This window comes from Zonotrichia albicollis, chromosome 17 (genome assembly GCF_047830755.1).
Source record: "Zonotrichia albicollis isolate bZonAlb1 chromosome 17, bZonAlb1.hap1, whole genome shotgun sequence".
Taxonomy (NCBI): Eukaryota; Metazoa; Chordata; class Aves; order Passeriformes; family Passerellidae; genus Zonotrichia; species Zonotrichia albicollis.
The window spans coordinates 13,092,218-13,111,277 of NC_133835.1; the positions used below are offsets into that span (position 1 = coordinate 13,092,218).

Sequence of the window (19,060 nt, forward strand, 5' to 3'; positions counted from 1 at the left end):
CAGGTACCAGATGCATTATCACTACTAATCTCCTTCAAGGGTGGAAGGGTGTCTGAGTGTAGATAACTATGATGAAATAGAGCCAGATTTCTGTCTTTATAGAATAAAGACCAAGAAAACGCCACAGAATCCAAGGCTTGCTTCTACTTATTAGTGTCAGAAGCCTATTGTTTTTATACTCTAAGACCACCACTCAACCCACAGCTCTCAAACAGCCTCCCCCTCCCTTTCCCAACTCTTGTCCTAGTTTAAATTTATAGCTAATTTATAGCTTTTTTTTTTCCCCTATTGGTTGCTTCTGGAGCTTGACATAACTGTTAATAGTATCACTTTGATAGGCAAAACCAGGCTGAATGTGAGGTTTTTGCTGGGGTTTGTTTTTCTGCAGATTCTTTTGGACACCACCCAAGTTCTGCTGTCCAGTTCCATGTGGCTGGACATGTGGCTCTCCATTAAATTGTTATATAAGGCAATCCAGGACTGAGGTGGAACAAAACAACAAAAGTCCAGGCACGCTTAGCCTGGGCAGACCTGAATGAACGACAGGAAAAGGAACAGGGGAGTTCAGGGTGCTCAGTGAGGGTCAAGGCAGAAGCTCCCTGTGGGTCTCATCCCCTTCCTGGCTCCTGCCAGCAGGAATAACTCCTGGGAGAGCTGCACCTCTCATGATCCCACATCACTCAAAGTCACCCCACTTCCACAGCATTACTGGACATGGATGGTGATGTTGTTCACCCTATGGGTGGGAATTTATCTCCGTGCCCCTTGCAAGGCTCTGCTGGTTTCCCAGCCAGCTGAACTGCCATCATCTTGTAGCTTTGGGTTTCAGTCTCTTTCCAACCCTGGATAAATTTAAAGCCGCTATTCATAGCTGCTCTCAGGATCTGGAGCTCCAGAACACCATGGGAAGTTTCTCATCTGTTCAGGAAGACACAGATAAATATAGTGATGGTTTCCAGTGGGTAAAACGAGGTTTTGTTGTTCTATTCACGTTCAGAGCTGGCATTTGTGCTGTTGCTGTGCCAGCCTCCACCATGGTGACAGGCCCTTTCTAGGATTTCTGATGAGATGGGAGGCATGACAAGTTCAGACTATCAGTTCAGTTTAAAGCCCACAAATCTATGCACAGCAGGGGTAAGATCTATTTATTGTGAGCCTAGGAGCTATTTTCTGTGGAGGATGAGCTTAGTTTGTGCTGGAGAACAGCTGTTTATCAGGATCAAGTTTCTGGGAGGGATCGTTCCTTGGCCATCTCAACCTGGGAAATGGCCTTGTGATGCTTTACAAGAAAAGGAACACAAACTACATTCTTGGTTCAAAAAAAGAACAAAACCAACAAAAATGAAATGCAGGAGTTTATAAAGGGATTTTTTAGATGAACAAAAGGCACTGAGTCTGGATAAAAAAACAGCACAAAAACTTTGATATGTTCCTTCGGGAGAATTAAACCAGATGTTTTCCCTTTTCCAATGGCCAGCATCTGACATTTCCAAAGAAGACACAAAGAACATTTCTGGGATGTGTATTAGAAAAAGTTCTGCTTGCAGCTTATCAGCTTGAAGGAAAACTGAAGGCAGAATCATCTCAGAATTACGTCTGGTCACATTTACGCTCGAGAAAATGCATGGAAAGAAGTACCAGTGTGAGGAGGAGCAAAACAAATTTCAAGGTGATTCTCACTGATGGCATCAAAGGCAGAACAAAGCCCTCCACACTGGGTAGAGACAACTCTGAGGTCTTTTGTAGCTAAGGAACCATAACCATGTGTTTTGTTTGCAAGGATCAGACACAGCCTGAATTTTGCATATTATTATATGTGGATTTCTGCAATTTGCTCACAAAATCCTTCTCTGGTAAAGTTTTGCAGCCAACGTATCCATGGTGGCTGCAGAATGCAGGAAAGGAATACAATAGCAATTAGGGATTTTTTCTTTCCTATTTTCCCCACCTAGCTGTTTTGCATAAGGACACACAGATGGGGCAGGACGTGGTTTGGAATCTTGGTGAGGGGGATTTGCCAACACTCATTTGACCAATGTGCCCTTTTGTACTGCTGAGGTTAAACCTCTGCCAGAAATGTCCTCCACGATCAACACTAACAATTACTAATTTGGAGTTCTGAGTGCTCTGCTCTGCCATCCATAGCAGCATTCCCACAGTCTTCCAGCCAGGTACATCTCTAGTTACAATAATTGTCTTTCAGTTGGGGAGCTGACTGACTATACTGCCGCAAGTATGGAATAAATCATGTTACTATGGTAGCCAAGGTTTTTGGAAAACAGCATTTCCCAAAGCACAAATGCCATTTCTCTGAATTTTGCTTCTTTTCCTGAAAATATCATCCCAGAATTGTGAGAAGTTTGAAGTTGGGTTTCACTGTTTTCCAACACGAGTTCTGCAGCAAGCTGGATGCTGCTTTTCAGGTTTATTTATTTATTTGGTTTAACCTTCATGATGTTGACAGAATCCAGGTGCATGGATATCTTATATACTCAAGCTAATTACTGCTGAGACTGACATCTGAGAAGGGGATTTGAAGGAACAAGACAAAACACAGTCAAAACTTGACCTTGAAACATGAGAAATGAGTCCAAAGGATGGCATCGGGCTTGGAGGCTTCTCAACCTGTGCAAGGATTGGGCCAAGGTCTAGGTCTGAGCTCTGGATTTATCTGTGCTAACAGGAGAACTTGGCACGGAGGCCAGACTTTTACCCAAGGGACTCTGCTAAATTTAAGGTGGTTGAGCACAGCCTTCCCTGGAGGTGGTGCATCCATCACAATGTTCCTGTCCAGTGAATCACGGCACAAACGAGGTACCAGAGATCACATCCTCAAAACCATTAATGGTTAAACTGGGATGTTAATTTTGTCTCTTTTTCTAAGCCACCGGTACATCCACAAGTGTTTTAACAAAGTATTTTGTTTCTCACTTCCCAGAATACCAAGTGCATTTCATAACACAGCTGTTGCAAATGTTATGGCTCTGTACACTTCATGTGTTAGTCTTGCCTGTGCTTCCCTTCTCTGAATTGCATTTAATAGGCCAAGTTTTATATTTCTCTACTAATTTGTTGAAATTTATTGCATTTGTTGCCTTCCCTTCTTTCTTTTGAAAATCAGGGGAACTTCCAAATTTCAATTTAAAAGCATTTTGTTTTTATGGAGCATAGTATTTGTTGGAGGGAGAAGAGTTGAGATCATAATCTGGCGCAGTCGACTAAGTTTCTAAATTTTAAACCACCGCCTTCTCCCTTTTTAAACATTTTCTCTGCCAATACTAAACATTTTGATCATTCAAAATGTAAATTGTACTCCCCATAGATGCTGATGGGTTGAGGATATATTTACATACAAAGGAGCTGTTGAATGACTCACGCAAAAACTCATTTTCTTGTTCTCATTCTTTACAGTACAGCAGGTTTTTTCCCCCATTTTCTGGTTTCCGGAACGATCTGTGTCTCTGGGCAGTGTTTGAAAAGGTGCATGTGGTTAAAATGTGTGCAGTGGAGAACCACAAATGGTTTAAATATTTTTTTCCAGAGGAACTCGTGATAGACACTGTCCATGGGTTGTGTTATGTTACAAGGGAAAAAACACCCAGATCAGAGCCTGAGGGCAGTGGTGGTCAAAGGAAAGAAAATTCCCTGATTTCTTGGGGTGAGGAGGAGCAAGCAGGGGTTTAGCCAGAATATCAGAGCCAGTGTTTTGGGCTGGGTAAGATGTTCTCAAGGCAGTTAGCACTTTATAACAGCAGTGATGCTAGAGCTGGGTGTGTGCTGTAGGACCCCAGTGATGGTATCTGCATCTCCTCATGGAGCAGCACTTTGTGGGAGAAGTGTCACTTGGCTTTCCCATGCCCATATGCCTGCTGGGCTTGGGCCCTGGCACAGATTCCCCTGGCAGGAGGAAGGAGCCATTCCTTTGGAACACTCGTTTGAGCCTGGTTGTGTTTGGGAAGGCAGAGCAGGAGCTCTGGAAAGCCCCAAGCTTCTGTACATGTCCTGGGCAGCATTTCAAGCTGTGCCTGGAACACGTTTGCACTGCTCAGGGCCGGGATCCTCTCCTGAGGCCCATAAGAAACCCTGGGGCTGTAACTGGCCATAACTGAGATCACCATGACAGATTGTCTCAGCTCTCCTTGCTCTCCTCAGACCCATCCAAATACCAGCCCAGCACTGTCACACCACTTGTGGATGCCCAGGCTGTTCATCAGCTATTTATAGAATTACTCTATTAACAACTTTGTTTTATCCACTTGATAATAATGCTTGAATCTGAGGAGTGTATATTCCAGTCTTCCTTGGCTTACTTCCTCTGTCTTATTTACTGACTTCCACCTTGATTTTTTTTCTGTTAATCTGGAGCCCACTCAAGAGGACACTATAAGAGATACAGATGTGATTTTGATCATCTCCACAGGGGCTGCACCACTCTCCTCCACCTCCCTCACAGCTCTCCATTGCCTGTTCTTTGTGTGACCTATGCATTGACTTGGGCTCTATTATTCACTTCAGAACTGATGATGTTTGTGTTAAGTCTTAAACATGGGGTCAGGGGGTAGTTTAGAGCCTTTTCAGATTGTGTGACCTCTCCTAGCAAACTTTGAAGGGCAGTTGTTGACCAGCCCTGGCACTGTTTGCTCTGCAAGGAAGCAAGTCTGTAAAAAGGCTTATTACACAATGTAAGTGATTTTCTTTTTGCTAAGCAAATATTTGCAATATGTTTTGGGAGATCAAGCATTCAAAGTGAAAAAGCAGGATACCTGCCAGGGATGTGGGAAGCACATAAATGACACCTCTAATTGGGAGAACATGGGCTGGTTTTAGTGTCTTGGCTTTACAAGGAAGCCAACACAGGTTCCTGCCCTGATTTTCATTGAGCTCTAAGGCTTTAGGCATCCCAAAAAAATCTGGAAAACTTTTTCCCAAATTGTCTTTACTTCAACAGCTTCACTCATTACTCTTGCAAAAGCCAAGGTGCTGTGGAACAGGGACAAATCCTATGAATTTAACAAATGAGCAAGGTTCTAATATGGGGCTTTCCTAGAGGGTAGTTTATTTTATAAATGCCTGCAGTAACTAACAATGCCCAGTTATGGAGAGTGTGTCACCATCTGGATGACTGCTCACAGCTGGTATCATAATTTTTGGATCATTCCTTTGGCTTGAATTGAAGTTGTAAAGACAGTATGTGGCTTAAACTAGCTGGCTCAGGAGCAGCAGATCAACTCCAGTCAACATCTAACTTCCACATGTGCATCTCTGCCTGTGCTGTGCTATTGACAGGAGCCTCGATTTATGTGCATGCAGTTTATAAACAGCAAGAATACTGGAAATGAGGTAATATTTTGTATAAACATTTATTTTATAGTTTAAGAACAAGCCATTCAAAACATCTGGAAATCACAAGAACATGAGTAATATATAATAGCAATATCTTAAATATGCATTAGTAATATAAAGTCATCTTTCACTCTGATAGTTACAACTTCATTTTTCTAAAAAGTATTTAAGACATGAAATATGTTTAGGTAATACATATATACAGCATCTAATTTTCTCTCCTCCTTCGACTGGAGTCTGAGACTCCAGAGGTTTCTGTGATGGAAACAATGTGCTACAACTTGAAGGCTGGATTGGTTTGGATTGTACATGCAGAACTAGGCAAATAATTTACACCCATCATGGCTCTGTGTGCATGTAAGTGACAGAACAGGGGTTTCAGACCCCGTGCACGTGCACTCCCACAGCTGCTCACCTATTCACAACAACCGATGTAGTTATAAATCATTAGGTCTGGAGTTATTTCTAGAATGTCTCTGTATCTATATCCTAACTAAGCTATGACCTACTTTCATTATAACCCCCTGCCCATCAGTGTGCTGTTATGCTTCCAGTGGTGATTTGGTAAAATGTGTTTGCCTTGTCTTAGTGTGTGCGAATTGATAAATAATTGTGGGTTTGACCAGCTTAGAGCTGTTTTATCCTCATCTCTAAGGCAAGCAATTCCCTTTCTATTTCATAGGGCAGGTCAGCATTAACTTGCACTTCAAAGTACTGCTTGATTTCTTCTACCTCCTTTTCCCAGAAATCTTTTGAGATATCAAACAGTTCAGTCAGGTTGATGTCCTCTAAACCTTTCAAGTTCAAAGCAGCATCAGTGGGGATGTAACCTATGGCCGTGGGTTTGGCAGAGGCTTTCCCTTCAATCCTGTTGAACATCCACTCCAGCACACGGGAATTCTCCCCGAAGCCAGGCCACAGGAATTTCCCTTGGCTGTCTTTGCGGAACCAATTCACGTGGAAGATCCTGGGCAGCTTTGCAGCAGGACGATGGGCCATGCTCAGCCAGTGGGCCAAGTACTTGCCAAAGTTGTAGCCAAAGAAAGGCCTCATGGCAAATGGATCGTGCATAATGACCTTGCCTGTTTGAAACACAGATGGAGAAGGTAAGGGAATCAATAGCACATTTATTCTAAAGCACAAAGATTCAGATCCTCCCAGGGTTTACCCATGATCCCTTCACCACCCTTGTGAGCTTTAAGAAACAACACAAGCATTATCCTTGATGCACAAAAGGCACAAATGAAATTAATTTTTGTTATTGAATTTCTTAAATCTCAGGTCAAGCAGCTTAAATGAAGATTCTCAAGAGGTGCCTATCATTCATACATTTATGTTGAGCTCTAGCAGAAGGGAAAATTTAAATTTGTTTATCCCAGACTGTAACAAGAACTCACTGTCAAGGCTTCTGGCAACCCTGTGCCTGCATCCTGTTCTGTATGCTTGCCACCTAAGGGATTATTTTACTTAATTTGACTTTTACAGAGAATTTGGCCGTTAATTCCAGTACAAATATTTTCTATTGTGAAAATGCACAGGTTGCAAAATTAGCTGCCAAGACTGAAACGTGAAAGAGCAAGGGGAAGGAGAGGGCAGGCAGTCCAGAGGGGCCTGCTTTTAATACAGGTAGGCAGATTAAATTTTGATTTACCTTTGTGCTCAGCAGCTGCTGTTGCTTCAGATCTCATGGCTGCTCCTACAAATACTCCATGCTTCCAGTTAAAGGCCTCATATACAAGAGGGACACCTATAAACAACAAAATCACTTGAGTAATTAGAGGTCCACAAACATTTTTATGACAGGTTTTGCCATCTGATATAGTGCTGAACACGTTACTGGATAATGTATTATAATTTTTCCTGGTTTTTTTTTAATTAGTTCATTTCCTGCTCTCTTACAGCAAAGAAGTTTGAATTAATGTTTTCAAAACTGGCTCCTGACTACTGAACACATCCAGTGGGAGACACCTGGGACATCAGAATCTCCAGCAGATTTTAGTGGAAATAGAATCTGATCCTGTGGTCATATTAGAGTCAGATCTAGCATTACTTCTATTTACTTTCCAACTTTAGGTGACCTTTAGCAGAAAAATTTATTTTACTTCTTTTCTTTAAACTATCGAAAACTCTAACCATTTCTCTAACCATTTGCTAACTAAACTACAGGCAAATTGAGACCAATGTAGCAATTTTCTATGTGTCTGCTACCCATGTTAGTGGGTCCTGATCTCCCTCCAGCCCTTTATTATTATTATTACCTGGTTTGTGTTAACATCAAGCACCTCAGACACTGAAACACCAGTGGCTGGAAGCGTGTGTGCCAAAGGCTAACACAGAGGAATTGGACTAACGTGGTTATTTCCTTGCTTTTGCAGCTGTGAAAGCAAAAGTTGTGGCTGTGCCCAGCTGTGTGCCAGCCCTTCTGTGGCCAGCCTGGGAATGTGGCTGCTGCATCCCTTACCAGCTGGCCTGCGGCCTCCAAAGATGATCCCTTCGATGGGGACGCCCTCAGGAGACTCCCAGGCTGGATCCATGATGGGGCACTGCCTGGCTGGGGAGCAGAACCTGGAGTTGGGGTGAGCACACGGTTCTCCTGCACAGAGCAGCACAACAAAACAGAATTAACTTGAATTTATCCACCGATTCCAAAGAAAGCCAAAGAGAGGGCCACGGGGTGGGCCAGGTACCGTTGTCTGGGGTCCAATCCTTGTTCTTCCACGAGGTCACTGTCACCCCAGCTGGCAGGGGCTCATCAATGCCTTCCCAGTAAACACCTCCATCGCTGGTTTCTGCCACGTTGGTGAAGATGGTGTTCTTGAATATGGTTTTAATAGCATTGGGGTTTGTTTTGACTGAGGTTCCAGGGGCAACACCAAAAAAGCCATTTTCAGGATTGATTGCCCTTAAGTTGCCTGGAAGTTAAATGATAAAATATCAGTAAACCGTACTGGTTTAATTCTATCCAGAAGTTTGTAGCATGTCTTACTGCACCTACAGCAACCTGTAAAACATTCCAATTTTATTTCCATACCTTGTTCATCAAACTTCATCCAGGCAATATCATCACCCACACACTCAATTTTCCATCCTGGCAGGCTTGGGTTCATCATGGCCAAGTTAGTTTTTCCACATGCACTAGGGAATGCTGCAGCAAAGTACTTCTTTTTACCTTCTGGATTGGTAATTCCCAGGATCTATTGAAAAATTAATGCAACTGTTAAACAAAGCCTTTTTTTCTTGCGCTTTTCATTTTGGAGATTGTCTCCCAGCAAGTGGAAATGATAAAATATTTAATTAGGCACATTTGTTCCTACAGAAGAAGCACCACATAATATTGTTGACAAATAACTCAAGCTGTATTTTTAAAATCAGAGTCAACTCTTCTTCCCATTAGAATATCTAAGAAATTCTTATATTTTTAAAAAACGTTAAGTCGGTATACAATAAACATTTCTTTTTATTTTGCTGATTAAAGACCTTATACATCTGTGTTTCTCTGTCAAGACAGAAGAAAACCAGGCAATATTCTTTTGGCTGCACAAGTGGAGTGAAAGGAAAGCACTTTGTGCATGGATTCTTCTGCTCTTCTCAAAGACCACAGATATTTTTTCCTAAGGCTGCTCTTATGCACTTTGACATTGTTTTTTTCAGTGGTATTTTATGGTCGTAGAATGTTTAAAGGACAGCAGAAATTAAAGCCAGGAAGGTTACATAGCACAACTACCTTAGAAAATCTGATATTTGCAGGTTTTTGAGTACAAGAAGTCACTCTCAGACGTTCCAAACTTTGCTTGTTTTATACCATGACAGGTCCTATTTTAAATGTTTAGTACTTGGCCTTGCAAGCAGTTTTCTGTTCCCCATGAGCCTGGCACATAACAGATTCCTATCTAAAGTTACAGGACTATCCATATGAGACTAATTCCATTGATGGCCAGGCGGGTGATGGATTTATGTGGCTCTAATTTGAGGTTTAACGGCTGTTCAAACACACAAGATTTAACAGCATAGATTCTTACCAGCATGTGCTCTGCCAGCCAGCCCTCCTCCTTGGCCAGTCTGCTGGCAATCCGGAGAGCAAAGCATTTCTTCCCCAGCAAGGAGTTCCCTCCGTAGCCGCTGCCAAAGGAAATGATCTCCCTGCGATCCGGGAGATGAGCAATCAGCGTCAGCTCCGGGTTGCATGGCCAGTTGTTGATTAATGGCTCTGCAGAACAGAATGTTGTAGTCATGAATGCAGCAATTTCCATGCTTGATCACGCTGTTGTTTCATCAGCATCAAGCCTCTGACAGCAACCCAGGGCATATGCTTCAAGGAAATCCCTGGTAAGTACTAGGGATAATGATCTCCTTTCCATCAAACTCTCTCTGGGCTTTGATTCCTTGAACTGAGTTTTGTACCTAGTGCTGTTACAGAACCACCCTGAACTTCTCTGGTGAGAGTGTCCCATGTGCTGAGGACATGCACTCAGCTCCAAAACACAGCCCTGGGCATTTCCAGAGGTTTTTAATGGCTCCTGGGGGTTTTTATGGCTCCTGGATTTTTAACGGCTCTTACCTTTCAGCGGCAGAGGGCATCCAACTGAGTGAAGGCATTTTACAAACTCCCCATTGCCCAGGGCTTTCAAAACATCTGTTCCTATCCGTGTCATGATCCTCATGCTGGCCACTACATAGGGTGAATCCGTCAGCTCGATCCCAATCTTGGACAGAGGTGACCCAATGGGCCCCATGCTGAAGGGGATCACATACATCGTACGTCCTGGAAAACAGGGAGTAGCAAGATGTGGCCAAGAGCAAAACAAGGAACATTTGAAGTAACCTTTATAAACATGGAGGTTGTTTCTCAGTCCTTTAAAACCTGTTTGTCTTGTGACAGCTTCTGATGATGTTTAAAGAGCTGCAGCTTTCTGTTTGTCTAATTGTGTAGCAAGACGTTTTATCTTAAATGCTGAAAGCAGCAGTTCAGACAGATTGTCTAGCCAGGAGGAAGGGGAGGTGAAGGCCAAGTTCTATGTTAGTGTAGATCCCTGAATCTGAAATTCTTGCTGTGGATGAGAGGACCTTCATTCTCCTCTCATTTCCTATCTGTCCCTCAGTTGCTGCGTGACTTCCTGAACCAAGTCATAAGAATTTTTGTACTTTGCCCCTCTCGAGGAAAACAAGAGTGCTGGAAAGAGACTGAGGACTGTCCTTGCCCAGGTATTTGGGTATATGGTAAAGATCTGCATGAAACTAGTGAAGTGACTATCGGGGGATAAAGCTAAATCTTCAGCTAAAACTGTTCTTTAAAGATTTTCAGTAACTTGCAACAGTAGTAAGTGTCTCAGCATTGCTGAAAGTTCAGTGTCAATTATCTTTTTCTTGCCTACCTTGCATGCAGCCTGGGAACCTGGTGTTGAAGGCTTTCTCAAAATCTTCCTCAGACATCCAGCGCCCCAGCTGGCTGGTTCCAGTTTTAGGTATTGGAGTGGTATCTCTCTGCTCTTGAGTGATGATGACAGTTTTGCTCTCAATTCTTGCCACATCTCTTGGATCAGTGAGAGCCAGCCAGCTGCATTTCACCAAAAAACCAGGGAATTAGACTTTAATTATCAATATAGCATTTTTACCCTCCTGTGGGTCCACTTTAGCCCAAAAGGCTGCTAAAACAATGCTTTCAAGTCAAAAATTCATGACAAAGCAGTATAACAGATAACCTCAAAAATCAGTCAGATAAAGCAATTTTATCAGAGAATATAAGGCTTTCCAATAATAATAAAAAATCATATGGCCTAGGAAATTCTTGTTACATGTTAATACTCCTTTGCCCCTTATCTCAGCCTTATTCTCTGTTGTTAACTTTCAGGGAAAAGTTAATCTTGTTTAATTCTCATTCTCATCAGTGTGAAGTTGTTTTGTATGGGGACCACAAAATGATGCCTCAAACTAAGTGGATGCCAAGGAAAGTAGTTTAAGTGTTGGTATAAGTGCCAGAGGGATCAGAACCCAGCTTAGTGGATTGGCATAGTCCCTTAAATTAGAGGCATCACAAAGGAAATACTGAGTATAAGCACGATCATTAAAAGTGAAGGAGTTCATTAAAGGGGATTCTTTTTCCCCTCTAAGGAATTTTTTTGCCATCTATTTACGATAGAGGGGATTGTTTTACATTTTCACCTCTGTGCATCGAAATTTTCCACGAGTATAAAAATGTTCTAGTTGGGCTGTCATAACCATCATCACTACAGCTAAGCATATAATTAACAATGAATAATTTATCTGGTGAATCTTGCCCTTTTCTCTCCCAAATAGTCTGCAAACAGATTGCCAAATTCCTGCACTTAGTTATTCAAAAGTCTTTGCAGATTTCTCCCATGAAGATCTCGTGGTTGGCACGTAATTCTCAAGTATGCTCTTGTTGTTAATATTCTCCTTTCACGTTCAGTTAGTTGGGAGAAATTATGAAATATTTGAAAAAAGTATTTGCAGAATACATTAGAGTCAAAGCTCATCGGCACGATATGAATAATGCCTGTACTGAATAATATTTGAACACCCACAGACCTATTTGAATGCCACAAAAAAGTATGTGATGAATAAACTAATTGGCTAAAATAGTAGAATTCTTCAAAAGAAGATTTGCTCAATAATATTTAGCGTTGCTAATGATAAGTTGCCTAAGTCTCATGACATTATTTCAGTTCCCTGATGTAACTAATCAACAGAGAAAATGTGCAGTTGATAGTCCAACTGAATAATATGTTTTATCTAATTTTTAGAGGAAAAAGTTTGCTTTTCCTGAGTATTTCACCTATGTAAGCTAAAGTTCCAAAATGTTCATGGAAAGCAAACATTGGAGAGTTATAAGAAGTTTTTAAAGTAAACAGGATAGAAAATGAATTTTCCAGTTCTGAGATGATACTTGACTTCATGTAGGCTACTCACCAGTTCTCATACTTGTTCAGCTTCTTGATCATGCCTTGTTCTACCATGATGTCCAGAAGTTTCTTGTTCTCTTCTTCTGAGCCATCACAGATGTGGATGCACTCAGGCTGGCACAGCTTGGCATTGGTCTCGATGAAATCCCTGGCTTCAGGAGACAGACTCTCCCAATCCCCCTGCACAACCTTGGGCATGACGTTCATGTCGGCTTTCAGCTGTGGGGGCATTATTGAAGCTGCTGTGGTTCTTGTTGATGGCTGTAAAATACTGATCACAATGGAAAAGCAAATAGATTAGGTGTGTTAGCTTAGCTACGTTCCAAACAGCGTCACAAAGCCTAACAACGTATAACGCAAAGAATTTGCAATGGACTTGATTATGTACTGCTTTAAAATCAAGGTAGGGAATTTGGATCAAGGTGGGAAAAATAGAGGCCATTCTACTAATTTAAGGTGGGAAAAATAGAGGCCATTCTACTAATTTAAGATGGAAAAATAGAGGCCATTCTACTTACTGTCTATGGAAGCTGGAGCTGGATGCCAGAGAGGATTTTGCTGTACCTCTCAGTTGAGCCCGTTTCACTTGCTTTGGAGCTCTCTTGCAATTGCTGCTTTCCAAGGATGCACCTCCTTCCTTAAATATTCTTCATGGTAGTGTCCATCCCACCAGTTGAGGTGAAGGAGGCTTGGCCTTTACATCACCACTGGATGTGTCTTGGGACAGTGCCACTGACATTGTCATCATGCAGAGTTGTCAACAAAGCAGCCCTGTCCAGGTAATCATTTAACAGGCTTGATTAATGAATGCTCAAAGCGGAGGTTCTTAGCCCCTGTTTTGAAGCAGTTACAAAATTTAGCAGTTTAACCAAACTTTGATCCATTCTGGCTTTGAAATCAAAAACGTCATAACTTCTCGGCGTGTGGGAAAGGTTGAGTACAAAGAGTTTCTGGAACCAGGAACACGGAGGTCATGCACAGAGGCAAAGTGCAGTTGGCACATTTTGCAGGCAGATGGTCACTAGCTGGCTGTGAAGTGGAGGCTCGTCCAAGGGGTGTTTACTCACCTTGGGAACATTGCCTGATCTGGGTATAAAGTTCAACAGAGAGCACTGACAGGCCTGAATAACCACTACGTAAGGCCCACAGCTCTTATTTTTGTCTATGCTGTTCTAAAAACATCCCTAGCAGTATAAATCTAAGTGTTGGGGTTCCTTCAGTGCAGGCAAGGAAGTTTTTGTTTATGGCTTGTTTTAGGCTCTTGCAAATGAAAGTTATTTCCTATTGCTACAACCTCAGAAGAGGCAGAGTGGCAACTGTCTCAATAATTAACCTCCTCTTTCAAATATTATGTTTTATTTTACTGGGAGTTCTGTGGGGGCGAGGTGTCATAAAATATTAACCCATCCCTAAATTTATACTCAGAGCAAAAGCACAGAACTGCTCAGGACTGGGGTTGCACACTGTTGTTCTGTGGGTGAAGTGCACTGTGCACATACACAGGCCTGAGTCTGGATCTGTGCGTGTGCACATACACAGACCTGAGTCTGGATCTGTTTCAGTTGTGGCACTATCTGGTATCAACAGCCACTACTACTCTTATAATTCTGAGGGTTATCTCAGTGTGATATCAGACACTTGAGTGTCATCTCAGACGCTTTGAGCTCATCTCTGTTTCTGCATGCCTGTCTTTAGCTTCCCCTATTCCATTTTAGACAATTGTGGCCATAAAGAAAGGTGGTCTTCATGTCTATTTGTCCATGCAGTCTGGGTGTGTGAAGACTGAAGTATTTCAGACAAATAGAACTGTAGAAACAGCCCTGCTGCTATTTCTTCTCCCTCTATTTATACCCAGTCTTAGCAAAGCATCTGGAGCCTGGATAAGGTGATGCATTTGTGCTAACTTGTGACTTTTTTGTATTGATGGGGTTCTTACCATGGTTGTCATTGGTAGTTTGCAGAACAGGAAATCTGGGATTCCCAGTTAAGTTTCAGGGAGTTCTGAAAAGCAACAAAATTGACTTATCTTGTATAAAGGGTGTTCACAACCCAGCTGTTGCTCAGGTTGGTGAGGCAGTTGGATGTTCCCAGCAAGGTTCTTGCTGGGGCAGCCAGCAGTGACTTGCAAGCCCCCAAAAAGCCAGGCTGGCAGAGCAGCAGGGATCAGGACTGTAGCTCACCTTCCCACCTGCAAGTCTAAAATACTGCAGAGCTGACTCTCTCTCTGCAGGAATACCCTCTGGGACTGTACCCTCTATCTCCCCCGCAAAGCCTTTTATTGTGTTTTGTAAATAAGGGAAGAAAACAGTGAGGTAAGAGGGGCTGTCCTTGATGCATGGCAAGGCCAAACATTCCTGAAAAGGAAAACAAAAATCTGGTGGGATAAGAGGTGCTAAAGACTGCTCCAGATAGGGCTGTGATGTAAGCAAAGATAAAATCCCAAAGCAATTTAATAATGGCAAAGCTGGTGTTTGTCTTAAGAGTCCACATACTGTGTTGCTGGTGGAGCTGATGAGAAATATTTTCCTTTTAAAACATGTCATAAAGTACCTTCCTTAAAAATAAAATGGAGCATAATCTGTAGTAATACTAAGCAGAGCCCTTTTCCAGAGAAGTACAAAAATACTGAGTGCTTTTTGTTGGCCAGGTAAGTCAGTGTACATAGAAATAATTGAGAGTAAGGCAGCAATGCTCAGTTGTCAGGAAGAGAGTAGACCAGGAAATTATCATATTGTAGCACAAATAAAATCAGAATAAAATCTTACATAAAACAGTGTAATACAGCAGAATCAGTCCTTGTGTCTCTAGGTTTTGAGAGGAATAAAAAAATTCCCAAACCCAGAGCATTAATTTCTGCCAATTAAATTACAGTCAGGCAGGTGTTGTGCAAATTTTCTAGCACTGCAATCCTAACCTCCCACAATCTTGCTATACAAACTGTGGGCTTCTCTTGAGAAGACACTAAATATGCCAAATTGGTGGCACTGTGTTATGAACATATGTCCATTAAAAATCACATTAAGGATTCCAAATGTTTTTCATTTGTGATGGCAGCAGGGCTCGAGTACAGATGTCCACTGGGAATTCTAGACACTTCAGCATCAAATTACTTGTATTTAGGTAACACCTCCCATCAGAGGATCTCAAAGCATATCACAAACACACAGTAAGCCTCAAGCCCCTATATAAAACACACATAGTATTTGGTGCAGTGAAATAACTGGAGCATATGCAAATCAAGGCCAGGATTTTTTTCAAGAATCTTCTCATTTAGAGATTCAGCTTTTAGAAAGCCAGCAGAAGGCATTAAAGGTTTTATGTGAAGACAGTGAAATCTCATAACACCCACTGTCTCCCACACAAAAACCCAGATGTAGCACTTGCAATGGCTCAGTTTCAGTGGTCTTGAGGTGTCACCCAGTACCAGTGGGTGCTGCTGTCAGGATTCAGTTTCTGGAAGATTTCAAGAGTGGCAAACATAGGAGGTGGTATGGGGAAATGTAAGGCCTTTTAAAAAATAGTTGTCTTGAATGTAAAGTTTATTTTCCATTTAAATGAGAAGCCTTTTTTAGTAGTAGCTGCATTATAATGCTCATCTAATAGCTGATACGATTTCTTCTGATTGAACTTTTTTTGGCACTTTTTCTCTGTGCTTCTTGACACTTGAATGTGATGCTTATCAGGTGCCTTCTTGGAAGCTGTCAAATCATTTAAATGTGTGTGAATCTGACATTTCAAGATGACAGTGTTCAACAAGTGCCTTGAAAGGAGGGGTTTTAGGATGTTTGCTTTGATGGACACCATTCAGGTTGCTCAAAACAGAAGTTTTTGAGCACTTCAGGTTTTACAGACTTACTGGAACTCAATAAATGTAAAGGTTTTTAGATGCTCAAAAAAAGTGTCAGAAAAAGGAAGCTTAACTCATCACTACAAACCAAGGTGCAACAAAGCACTCAGAGTGAGATCTGAAAGTTGTTAATGGCATATAATAATACTCAGAAATTCTACTTCCCTCCCATTGCTAATTCTCCTACATATTGTCACCTCCAAGGAGTTTGTCACTTGGGTATTTTGCTATAAAATTGTAGGTTTTTAAAGATTCTCTGAGCTGCTCTACCAAGGGAAGAGCACTGCCTCTGGATTGCTATTTCTGTGGTGTTTTGCTCAGCTGACACTGAGCACTCTCTGACAGCTGCTGGACTGGATGCCACAGAGTCCAGACCCAAGGGCAGCCCTTGCAAGCTCAGAGAGAGCAGGGCAGGGATCGTTCTCTCGATTTCCAAAGGAAAACGTGAACCGTGCAAATTGCCTGAGGTTGCAAAAGCGCCTGTGAGCGAGCCAAGGGCTCGTTCCAGACCCTGCACGGTGCCGGGCACGTTTGTGCCCCACAGCCCCTCTCTGGCAGCAGCTCCTCTGCACTGACCCACCTGCAGCAGGGCTGGGGGCCCTGCCACGTGTGCCACGCTCCCCTCCACGTGTGAGCCCTGGGACTGAGCCTCTGCCACCGGCCACAACAGGGAGCAGCGAGCTGGGGGCACCACGCTTTGCCTCCTGCTCACCTCCCTTCCAGCCCTAATCCATACAGGATTGGCCAGATTGTAAAATATGCTGTTTGCGGATCCCTACAAAAGGCAACGTGATTTTTTTGGCCCGTGTTCAAAATGAAGTGGATTGTTCTGATGGTGGAGGAGTGGAAAAAAATACCTAGATTTATCATGATTAGACTGTACTTCCATTAACCTGTCCAGCATTTTCAGCTTGACAACAGACATGTTTCAAAACAAATGGAAGCAAATTTCATCAGCCGGGAAGATGCACTGGTGCATGTTTAAAGTTTCTAAACAGTCACCAAGCTTTGATGCTTTGTTTAGTATCAGCTCAAGTGCTCAATCCTGGGCTATATTTTAGGGAAAGTCCTGACTGTGCCACACTACATGCCAAGGCTGACATTACATCATGGGCACACTGGTTTCTTGCTTGTTGTTCTGCTTTGGCAGGTAAAATAGTTATTATTGTTATTATTACTACTTTATTTTTGGGCTCACTTTTGCAGGCTCAGCTCTGAAGATGGGATTGAGACATGTAATTTTAACTTTGATAAGCAGTCACTCCTCTGGAGCCATTTCTTGAGGTGTGACTCTAATCTGGGGACTCTTCCCTAAAGGAATGCTGTTATTTAAAAAAAAAACCCTGTCAAGGATCAGTGTGAGTATGTGAGTAATAGGCTCTGTAGGCACTGGCACCTGACCAGTGGCCAGGTATGTGTAATTTTGTCAGCTTGGGAGCTCTTCTCTGCAGAAAGTCTCAGTCATGTGGAGAGTTTGGGCACACCAAGACTTTGATTTTTACCCTAGCCACAACAGAATTATGATTTTTGCATGGTTACTGCAGGATTTTTTTGCTGGATGAACAGCAGAACCACAGCCAGAAGAGAAGGGGACAAACCATACTAACAAGAGTGAAAAACAGTCAGCAAAAGGTTTGTGTTTCCCTTTACTTTCAGCATCTGCTGTGCTCAGTCCCACAAAGCCCAAATGGCTCCAAATCCAGTTTGCAAATAAAAATGGCTATCCTTGCTGGGGTGAAATCTCTTTACCACAGAGGTGTGTGTTTGCAGCTGTCAAGGACTTCCTGCTTCCTACTTGAGTAGGGAACAGACAAATCCTTGCACATGAGTTCAAGCACCTCTTGTTCAAGAATTTCAGCTTCCTGGGGTGTTCTGCTAGCTGTGCCCTTTACAGAGACCTCACCTCCTCAGGAATGAAGAAATGACAGGGAAGCACCTTTTTATATTCTAAATTTGTTTGTTTTTTGTAGGATGGGATAACTCTGGCTCCCCTGGCTCCTTCCTCTTGCACACTGTTCATTATTTCTCTGTGATGCTTTGCCTGCTAGCAGCACTGTGCTGGCAGCTGTTCTTTCATGGTTACCCAGCTCTACCTGTGCCACAGGCTTTTTCTCTTTTCTTTAAATCCTCCCTCATACCTTTGTTCTCCCTCAACATTTCAGTCCCTTTTTACTTGCAGTCTGACCCACTGGTCACAGTTCTGTACGTCCTTCTTGAGTTGACTCCTTTGAAGAAGGATGGCTTTAGCCAGTAAGAGTGGGGCAGATTCTGAAGGTTTAGGTTCTGTTTCTTCCTCTGCTATGGATTTCCCATTTTGACTTTGGACATGTAACTACATCCCCAAGCCTTTATCATCTCCTAGGAAGGTGGCTGGGAGGTGACAATGCCAATTTCTCCCCGTTCTTATGAATTCTCCTAGTTTGGTTGATAGTTCCCAGCTAGAGAAACTTAAAAGCTAATTAAACATGATAATTATCTCTTCTCATTTTTGTCTGTGCCACAGACAGTCCCTGCTGGGTTCTCTCTAGGTTACTGTAATGGAAATAGTAAGTTCTTACTTTAAATGTAAAGCATTTATTAGAAACTCTTTTCTCCTTCAATAGCAACACAAAAGCAGCAACTTGGGCTAAACCTTGTCTTCTGTTTCAAGTGAGATTTGTTCTGTACTTTTTCCCCAGGAAAACAGCTTTGATTAATATTTCAAGCATTTTATAACACTAAAAGCCAAACAACAGGATAGAAAAGCTGATTATGCAGAAATGAAAGCCAAGCTACATCTAAAGGTCAGAAGCCAAAAGTGCCTATGTCAAGCACTACATACCTTTTGGTTCTTGAACCTGGCAGCTGAAGGAAAATCAACATTGCACAAAAACCAATAATCCCTGTAACGAATCCTCTGTTTACTGGAAAATTCTTATGTAAGTGTTAACAGGTCAGGTGAAATCCTACA

The 19,060-nt window shown here is 42.3% G+C and overlaps 1 protein-coding gene across 1 annotated transcript; it reads right to left on the reverse strand.

Moving 5' to 3' along the window:
- Positions 1-5,336: 5,336 nt before the first annotated feature.
- On the reverse strand, positions 5,337-12,939 carry PCK1 (phosphoenolpyruvate carboxykinase 1). The gene is made up of 10 exons (XM_005489046.2): positions 12,782-12,939; positions 12,271-12,534; positions 10,716-10,897; positions 9,902-10,105; positions 9,363-9,550; positions 8,375-8,537; positions 8,031-8,255; positions 7,805-7,936; positions 6,995-7,090; positions 5,337-6,425 (listed from the first exon to the last, which is right to left on the reverse strand). Exons 2-10 carry the CDS (start codon positions 12,492-12,494, stop codon positions 5,971-5,973), a joined length of 1,869 nt encoding a protein of 622 aa, XP_005489103.2. The 5' UTR covers positions 12,495-12,534; positions 12,782-12,939; the 3' UTR covers positions 5,337-5,970.
- Positions 12,940-19,060: the final 6,121 nt, after the last annotated feature.